The 10,016-nt window shown below is 41.3% G+C and overlaps 1 protein-coding gene across 1 annotated transcript in view; it reads left to right on the top strand.

Annotated features, from left to right (window-relative positions):
• The first annotated feature begins 4,992 nt into the window (after positions 1-4,992).
• rad50 (RAD50 homolog, double strand break repair protein) overlaps positions 4,993-10,016 on the top strand; it is a 34,045-nt gene continuing 29,021 nt past the window's right edge. The window contains exons 1-7 of the mRNA XM_050040978.1: positions 4,993-5,073; positions 5,828-5,965; positions 6,174-6,257; positions 7,428-7,579; positions 7,716-7,901; positions 8,042-8,246; positions 9,524-9,652. Coding sequence (XP_049896935.1) covers positions 5,837-5,965; positions 6,174-6,257; positions 7,428-7,579; positions 7,716-7,901; positions 8,042-8,246; positions 9,524-9,652 — 885 coding nt within the window. The 5' untranslated portion in view covers positions 4,993-5,073; positions 5,828-5,836. The remainder of the gene's footprint in view (positions 5,074-5,827; positions 5,966-6,173; positions 6,258-7,427; positions 7,580-7,715; positions 7,902-8,041; positions 8,247-9,523; positions 9,653-10,016) is intronic.

The raw sequence follows: 10,016 nt of genomic DNA, 5'->3' as shown, positions 1-10,016 counted from the left end.
CTGGGGCTGGTTTGCAGGGGCAGCAGGCCAAGCAAAACACCCCAGACATGCCTCTCCCCAGCAACGCTTTCCAGCTCCTCCTGGGTGACCCCAAGGCGTTCCCAGGCCAGATGAGATATGTAATCCCTCCAGCATGTTCTGGGTCTGCCCCAGGGCCTTCTACCAATGGGACGTGCCCAGGACATCTCCAGCAGGAGGTGCCCAGGAGGCATCCTAATCAGATGCCCAAACCACCTCAACTGACCACTTTCGACGCAAAGGATGTAGCAGCTCTACTCCGAGCTTCCTTCAGATGTCCGAGCTCCTTACCCTATGTCTAAGGCTGAGCCCAGCCACCCCACAGAGGAAACTCATTTTGTCCGCTTGTATCTGCAATCTCATTCTATCGGTCACTACCCAGAGCTAATGACCATAGGTGAGGGTTGGGACGTACAGTAAATGGACCAGTAAATCGAAAAGTTTTGCCTTCCGGCTCAACTCCCTCTTCACCATGACAGTCTGGCGCAGCGCCCACATCACTGCAGATGTTCTAACGTTCTATTCTACCCTCACGCGTGAACAAGACCCCAATATATTTGAGCTCCCTCGCTTGAGGCAGTAACTCTCTCCCAGTCCGGAAGGGGCAATCCACCGGTTTCCGGCAGAGAACCATGACCTCAGATTTGGAGGTGCTGACTCTCATCCCGACCACTTCACACTCGGCTGCAAACTGCCCCAGTGCATGCTGGAGGTCCCGGTGTGATGAAGCCAACACAACCACATCATCTGCAAAAAGCAGAGATGCATTTCTGAGGTCCCCAAACCGGACACCTTCCTCCCCCCGACTGCGCCTTGTCAAATTGCTTTTAGTTTTTCTTGCTACATACAAGAGTATATGTAGCAAGAAAAGTTAAAGGCATTTTTTTCCTGTTCTATTTGTATTACTTCCCCTCCTGAACTGAAAGCTATCAAGCTCTTCTTGAAGGAGACAGCCTCCTCCCCTCAAAGTTTAACTCATTTTGACAAATCCTGACTGACTGTGTGAGAGGTGCTTTGCAAGATATGCACGAGCAGCAGGACTTCAAAATCAAAAAGGAGGGAAATAGACATTTGAGACGTTTCAGTGATTATACTGTAAAGCCCTGGGCATAAATGTGAACTCAAACAGATGAAAATGTCCCTCTGACAGTGTAAAATCACAGTCACACCATAAAAAAATAACTTCTCATGACAGCACTGTGTATTGTAGATATCTTGCTAGGAGATGACTCACACAGATGTAGGCCTATGCATATATATTCCACAGGAATTGCACTAGTGAGATTCAATGGAAATGCCACGAGTCCTCCCTCTCTTTTTCTTCTTGGTTTTTGTTGAAGGGATTTCAGCTTTGTTGTGCTACAACACAGGAAATGGATGTAAAAAGAAACTGCAGCGGAAGCAAGGCTGGGGGTGGCAAGAAGAGGACAAGTCACTATTCATTGGATGCTGGGGAGATGAGGGCAAAAACGCTGCTTTTCAGAACTCAGCCCGTCTCTATTTTCAGCTTGGAACCATCTTACGGCCACTGGCTGAAATGGGCCCTACTCAGAGCTCTCAGTGGGGTAGAAACTACTTCCAGGAAACTGCTGATTGTTGAAGAAAGAAAAAAAGAATCACTTTCAAGGATTATTTGCTGTGACATGTATAATTTGCCACGTAATGTATAATTTCAATCAATCACACAGCAGTCAAACCCAGGACGCACCTTGTAATGCACCATCACTGATCATTTTCCTCATCTTTTATATCATCTCTCTCTCTTTCTCTGTCTAGAGACATTTTCCAGAAATGGGCTGCATGAGCCCGGTTTGCCATCAAAACAGTCCCTCGGGATTTAATAAAATATTGAATATAATATTGCTGCTATTTTTGTGAAAGGAGTTTATAAAATGTCAAAAAACAGACAGTTCAGTGAAAGGTAAAACTGTCTGTTCTGCTTCTGGGTCCGCCACTGATGAGTGCTGTTGGCTGTCAGTCCACAACATCTCATTTATTTATTTAGAAGAGAAATATAGCTTTGTTGCATTGTTTCCCTTCTAACTTCTTCCCTTTGCTCCTTTGAGCCCCCTCAGTTTTTTCTCTCTCCTCTATCCTTAAGTGCTCTCCCACCATGTGTTGATGATAAGCGGCGGAGAACCAGCTGGTTCCCGATTCATCTGTGTGATTATCAAAAACGCCAAGTAAACCAATTCCATTAGCCATTTAGACAGGGAGGGTGACCGCGGGCATGTGGGATTAGGCTTTCACACTCAAACACATAAACATAATAACACACACATACACATATACCTCCAGTGGTCCAACACAGCACACAAGGTCATGACATTTTCATGTTGGGACAGGATGAAAATAGAAATAGGGCCATGAGCTGGACAGACTGAGGCACAATGAGTCAGTGGGCTGATAACACAGACAGACTGAATCAGTGGGCTGAAAGCAGAAGGCGGTTTGTGGGAGCGTGTGTATGTGTGTGTGTGTGTGTGTGTGTTCTTTCAAGGGGGAGAGAACAGAGAGGAAGTCGGAGGGATGATGTTCTCAGGTTTTTAGGGGGTTAGCTGCAGGTCGTGAACACCAGTTCTGCAGGTCCCTGTGGACATCCGCAAACTGTTCTTCATACCCTAAACACAGGCCCAAAATAACTCATGTCCCTTTATCCCAATTAGATTTCGTCTCTCCCCTCCTTTCTCACATGCACATACACGCACAGTCTCAGCTGGTTTGCAAGTTTTATGTTCGTACCATCTGTTTTTTATTCTGTTTTTTGCTCAGGCACTGTGATGTGGGAAAAAAGCGCAGGACAATTTGTTTAAAAACAGAGATGATTCCTTCTCTTTGTGAATTTTAAAGTTTAAAGAAAATTAACACCACTTTGCTTTGTACAATTTCTGCATTTGGGGCTTGCTATTTATTGGAATTTACAATATAATTTTTTTAAATATACAGAAATAAACAGATCTCTGCTGCATGTGAATGGTCTCTTATAACTGACATACTGCAATGGCCAACAGCGTTACTAGCATCGTCACAGCACTCCCCTTTTATTGCTGGTAGTGCCTAGCAAAATAAGGAGAGGAGAGGAGAGGAGAGGAGAGGAGAGAAAGACTATCTGTGGGATTTGGCAGCAATGGCTTTTCCACAGGGAAACACTGTCCTCTTGTGGTAAATGTTCTGATGAGAGATTGTTGGGAACATAAACATAGGCCTACTTGAATGAGAACATGCACAGGTTGGAGTCGTTTAAAATCAGTTCTGGATTATGAACATGCATGCTGCATGTATATGCCAGCTATAAAGTACATAAACAGACCACTATCAGTTTACTATGTTGCATTAAAAACTATAAATACAATGATGGTGATTCACAAACAGTGTAGGTTGTAAGACAGGGCAAAAGTGTTTTGTAGGATAATCCTTTTTTTAAAAATCAAACCAAAGGCACGCACATCTCACCGTGGGAGGGCAGATGCTGAGTCGATAGTCGTAGATGAAATAATTTATTGCACCGTAACGGTGCAATAAATTTTTTTTTTTTTTCTGCAAAGAATCCTGCAGTGTTGCAAGTCATTCACCCTTCTTTAATCCTTTTTAACACAGTGATATCTTGTTTCATCATAATGAACATGGGCACTACAGTTTATTTTGAATTTATCCCACATACCACACCCTGAAAATACTCATTAGCGCTTCAACTGTATATTAATCCTCTGCTAAAAATAGTCCCCTCCAAAATGCACTCCTGTTTCAGTACCATCTGCTAAAACTATATGTTTGATAGGGGTGTAAATCACCAGCTTCATCACTATACAATATTATATTGATTTGTTTGTATGACGATACAATGTTTGCCGATATCACAAAGTCTGTCACAACACGATTTTGATTCGATTCGATTCAGGAGCCTGCGATCGATTTGACGTGACATCATATTCCCATCAAACACAATCATTTACATCAACTCACAAAAACAACTAGAACATGATTTGACCATTTTATTTCTGAGCTCTGTTTGTTGTTTGAGCGGAGGCGCGCTTGCCCAGAAACGGTGACACAGACGTGCTATGTGAATTTCAAAATAAATGTGTATCTTTAAGATGATGATATGGATTGATGTTTTCATTTTGCATCGATATAATCGGATCGTTAATCAATGAATCGATGTATCGATGTGGATCGATGTATCGTTACACCCCTAATGTTTGAGACTATTTTAAAAAAAAAAAATTACATTTGCATCATTAAAAGGACCCAGCGGGATTGACGGTGAGTGCCACAGTGTATGGAAGTCATAAAGAATTGAGAGCTGGACTAATGCATTGTGGCTTTTGTTCTTTTATGGGATTTGTAAGACATTATTTAAAAAAAAAAGACATTATTTAAAAAAAAAAAAAAAAAAATGATAATAATAATAATAACAATTAAAGCTGAAAATATATTTGAAATGTCAATTTGAGGATGAAAAACGGGATATGATCAGGATATGATAGGCTTTTAGGGACAGCATACAAGTCTTACAAGGATATGGGGCAGAAAATGGTCCAAAAAGGCTTCAAATATAGGTAATATTATTATATATCTGAGTATGTATAGATTTGTAACAAAACAGATAACAAAAAGAGTGAAAGAGACAGTAACATTCTTCTTCTATACTTCTAAATTATTTGTTAAGTCTCATCAATTCATTAGAAATAACTCACTAGATGGAGTTTGCCGGTCAACACAGAAGAAGAGAACTGAGCTGACCCCTGGTCATAGAAATAGGATGAATAGATAAAGCTCTTGTAGACGTATATTGGCAATTCAGTCCCTTAGTGTAGTTAAAATTACTCTTTATGCTTATGAGTTAATCGTGTAAATCAACATGTATTTCATTTATCGACAATGCAAAGACACGGTGACATAAAGCAGCATATTAGAGTGTGAATTGCCGCTCTATATGTTTGTATTCTATATCACGCTCCCACTCCCGGAAGTCAGAAGTCGGCGCTTTTTACGTCACATTCCCCACAGCGCGAAAACTGTACTTTCACGTCTGGACCATAACAAAACTCAAAGGTGGGTTTTATTCAGAGCATTCACACGACTAGAGAGTACTGCAAGTAGCGGGAAGCAGCCTTGTTTTATCGCACTCTGTTTGACAGTGAGTCGCTGACGCTAACTGTCAAACTGCACAACTGACGTTGCTAGCTAACGTTAGCCTGCTGAGTTGGTAGCCATGTGTAATGTTAGCTTCCCAGGCATCCCAGCCACACGGATGTTGTCACCAAACTCCTTGAAAAGACCAAAACCAACAGTGAATGCATCATAAACAAGCACTGCCTGTGTATCCAAAGCCTGGTAAAGCTTATTGCTCTGTGCTATACCCCTAAATGGTGTCCGAAACTATTAAAACCACTTACAAAGCCACACTGTTGCACTTATTATGATTTATGTGTATGTATGTATAATTCAGGATGAGTTTAAGTTAACTGTTGACTGTATGTGTTCACATTGTGGAGCTCTTGCGCAAATGCAATGTTTTTGCATAGTTTGACTAAGTAATCTAATTTGAGGCAAAAAAAAAAAGTACCAAATTGTTTGATAATCAGTTGGTGTCCCCCTATTGAATATTCTATGATTGTAAATGCACCACAGCTGGAGGTTTTGATCACTTTTCTTTGTCAGTACATTGATATATTGTGTGATTTACTGTCATGCCCATTTTTGCAACAATATTCAGGCTATTTAATTGATCCCACAGTCAAATGCTTTGTGGCTTGGTCTAGCTTGTTGGTTTATGTCATGTGTTCTCTTTCTCCTTATTTTTCAGAAAGTAAAAATGTCAAAGATAGACAAGATGAGCATCCTCGGGGTGAGGAGTTTTGGGATTGAGGATAAAGACAAACAAGTCATCTCTTTCTTCACTCCACTGACTGTACTGGTTGGACCCAACGGAGCAGGGAAAACGGTATGAGATCATGTCTGGAGGAGAGTAAAGGCTGACTATAAAGCATGACCTGTTGAGAATGAACAAAGAAGTTGACAGTGTACATAGGGGTTATGCTCTGGTCTGGTGATTTGTGCCCATTTTTTCATATTTTTCAAGTAGCAAATATTTACAAATGATAACTGCAACTCTTGTGTATTCATATGACCCTCTTCTTTTCTGTTTCCAGACTATTATTGAGTGCCTTAGGTATGCAACATCAGGAGAACTTCCCCCTGGATCTAAAGGAGGTGCATTTGTTCACGATCCAAGGGTGAGCTTTCTCTCTTGTACTTTATTGCACTTACTTACTACAGTGTACACCAGTCCACAGTGGTCTGTTTGCAAATTCCTCACATGATTGTGTTGTCTCGTGAGTTAAAGGGTGCTTACACACCTGCCCTGTTTAGTTCAGTTCAATCTAAGTTAATTTTTCGTGTGGACGCAGCAGCAACCGCACTTAGTGTGCACCAAAACAACCGGACCGAGGCCTTGTTGAAGAGGTGGTCTTGGTCCGGTTACAAATTAACACTGGTGCGGTTCGTTTGTGGTGAGAACGTGTTCCGACCTTGATCCGAACCAACTGCAGTCACATGACACATTGTTTGGGTTAAACATGAGCATGTTACAGTCCTGGAGGATTATTAATGTGCACCTCCTCCTGTACTGCCTTAATATGCACATTCAGCACATCCAATGCATCAAAACATTGTTTTCTAGTTGGAGCCGCGCCTCGTTTTCAAACTGTATGGTTTGACTAAAATGAACAATGACAGCAATATAGTCCACGATGAGCAGCGCTAAAATCAACCTGCGTAGTTGTCCCTCCATTGTGACATTAGAAAGTGTCACATTTATCTTGCAAGTGTACTCTTCTTCAATGTTTTGTTTACTTCCTGGATTTTTCAGGCATGGAAATTCTGACCAATCAAGAGCAGCTTCCTCGCACAAGGCATTTACTCTGGTCCGCTTGTAAATGCTGCCGTGAGAACATGAACCAACTCTAGGCAATTATGCAACTTTGTAACAAAATTAGTCCCTGATTTGGACCAAAGCAAATGAACTCTAGGTCTGAAAGCAACCACAGTAACATGAAAAATGATGTAATAAAAAGAACAAATATTTTATGAATTAAATTATTTGAATCTACCCAGCTGTCCTGTCATTTAATAGCCAGATTATGAAAGTGATCAGCCTCATACCAGAGACAGAATACTCACTTAAAACAATGCAATGAATGACTTGTAAGATTTATTATGACTTGTTGGATGTTTCGGGCCAATTTGTGATGGCTTTATTATTACAGCAAGCTAATTTATATGGGTTTATCTTGTCCCTACTATTTTAATCCTAACCTCATAACAGTCCCTGTGTCTAGTCCCTGTCAGAGATTGATTACTGAGGCTATCTTTGTTAATGTCAATTCATGCTGTGTGAATTCCAGGATGCCCATGAGACGGATGTGAGAGCACAGATTCGACTCTTATTCAGTGATGTCAACGGAGAGAAAGTGACTATCCATCGCTCCATGTCCTGCACTCAGAAGGCAAAGAACTACTCCTTCAAAAGCTTGGAGCAGGTCATCACTAGAATGAAGTAAGCCACAGTCACAAGTTTCTTAACTCATTTTGTGTTGACTATTGAGAGGATTTATTTATTCATTTTTTTTGAAGTGATGTTAATGTTACATGACCCCTTTCTTTACATGTGACCTCCATCATCATTCATCCAGAGGCGGTGAGAAGGTGAGCTTGTCATCGAAATGCGGCGAACTGGATCGGGAGATGATTTCTTCACTGGGTGTGTCGAAGCCTGTGCTGAATCATGTCATCTTTTGTCACCAAGAAGAGTCTAACTGGCCCCTCAGCGAGGGCAAAGCACTCAAAGATAAATTTGACTCCATCTTCGCTGCGACTAAGTAAAGACCACTCATTCTTACATTTTTATTCATTTATTTTAACGTAAAGCATCACATTACGTTAAATGATTCAGACGCAAACATACTGACCTGCGTATTATAAGAGAAATTCTGTATCCCTATGCTTTGTGTTTCTCCAGGTATATCAAAGCTTTAGAGACAATGCGTCAGTTGCGTCTCAAACAGAGTCATACAGTCAAAGAGTGTCAGGTGGAGCTGCGCTACCTGAAGCAGAACAAAGAGAAAGCCCAGCAGATCAGAGAGACCGTGGCCACCAAGGAGGCTCAGCTGACGGCCTCTAGGGACAGCATCCAGCAAATAGAGAGCCAGATTGATCCACTGGAGGTTTGTTGAGGATGGATGTTTGTGTGTGTGTGTGTGTTTATACACACGTTTCAAGGCAAAGCCAACAGATGATGTTATCGGACAGAGATTATTTTTTTTACATAGTTCTAGTTCTCAAATGTAAAACTGATGAAGTGTTCTAACACTATTAGTTTGCTCAGATATTTTTATCAGTGTAAGATGACAGATACTCTTTAATTATCTGTATTGTTTCATAAACAATTTTTCTTTGTATGAAGCCCGTTTATGGGTGCATTGATAAATAGACCACTTGTGTTGATCTAGTTATTTCACTGCTAACACAGTGTTTCATAGTTAATTGTCAGTCATGTTACGAGCTTAAATAACTGGATCTGTGACCATGTCTGACATGAGAGCAAGTTGTTTTACACATTCGTTTTTGGGGAGATTCTTACAACAAAGCATATTGATATGTATATCAAAATATTGATGTAGATAGTTGTAACTAACTGTCATTTTCAGCATTTTTTGAGTATTAATACACTATTAATCGCCATCACAAGTCAAGTTATTGATGTGACAGAGAGAAAAAGTTAATGTTTACACTTAACAGCTGTAATCAGCAAATATATAGTATTTGACCTAACAAGCATTTAAAAGGATAGTGCACCCAAAAATGAAAATTCATCCATTATCTACTCACCCAGATGCCGACGGAGACTCAGGTGAAGTTTTAGAGTCCTCACATCCCTTGCGGAGATCGGTGGGGGCAGCGCTAGCACACCTAATGGCTGATGGCGCCCCAGACTAACGTCCAAGAACACAAAATTGAAACCACAAAATATCTCCANTTCAATTTTGTGTTCTTGGACGTTAGTCTGGGGCGCCGTCTGCCATTAGGTGTGCTAGCCGCTCCCCCCGCCGATCTCCGCAAGGGATGTGAGGACTCTAAAACTTCACCAGGGCCTCCATCGGCATATAGATGAGTAGATAATGGCTGAATTTTCATTTTTGGGTGCACTATCCCTTTAAGATATTTGACGATAGTATTTCATTAATAATTGTAATCAAAGTCATTCAACAAATAGATTAATCAAATACGAGTTGAAGCACTAGATCACTCTGGGAAAAAAAATCTACATGTATGGTAGGTACTTATTCTAGCTCTGTATGTCCTAAAAGAGAGGTGAAGGTATTTGGTCAACTACTGTACAGAGCCCAGCAGCTGCATGTAAGCTAAACATAGAGTACGTTTACGGTTGTAGGCATGTCTGATGTCTACCAGTAGCTCATTAACTTTTATTAACATTTTTCAGAATCGACTGACAGATATCGACATGAAACTGGGGAAAGTGATGAAGCTGGACAACGACATCAAGGCTTTAGACAGCAGGAAGAAACAGATGGAGGCGGACAACAAAGAGTTGGAGGAAACAATGGAACAGGTACCATAAAATATGTCATATACACATGTAAACATTGGGTCCATGTCATTGGTTCGACAGCCCATTGGTTCGACATCCCATTAGTCCGACTGTCCGCGGTGCTGAACGGCTTGTGGCGGGCGTATGGTGCGCCGCGACCGGCTTGAGGCGGAGCAGGCTCACGGCTTATGTTTTTGTCACTTTCTTTTTCATTTTAACCCACACCATGATCTTTTCCTGACCCTAACCAAGTGGTTTTTGTGCCTAAACCTAACCAGACCTTTACCACAGGGCATCATGATGATTTCGGAACGGACTTCGGAACAATGAGTTTAATATGGTCGGAACAATGGGATGTCGAACCAATGGGCAGTTCCCGTAAACA

Source organism: Epinephelus moara, chromosome 3 (assembly GCF_006386435.1).
Source record: "Epinephelus moara isolate mb chromosome 3, YSFRI_EMoa_1.0, whole genome shotgun sequence".
Taxonomy (NCBI): Eukaryota; Metazoa; Chordata; class Actinopteri; order Perciformes; family Serranidae; genus Epinephelus; species Epinephelus moara.
Note: the sequence above shows the minus strand (reverse complement) of the source record. Positions and strands in the feature narration are given on the sequence as shown.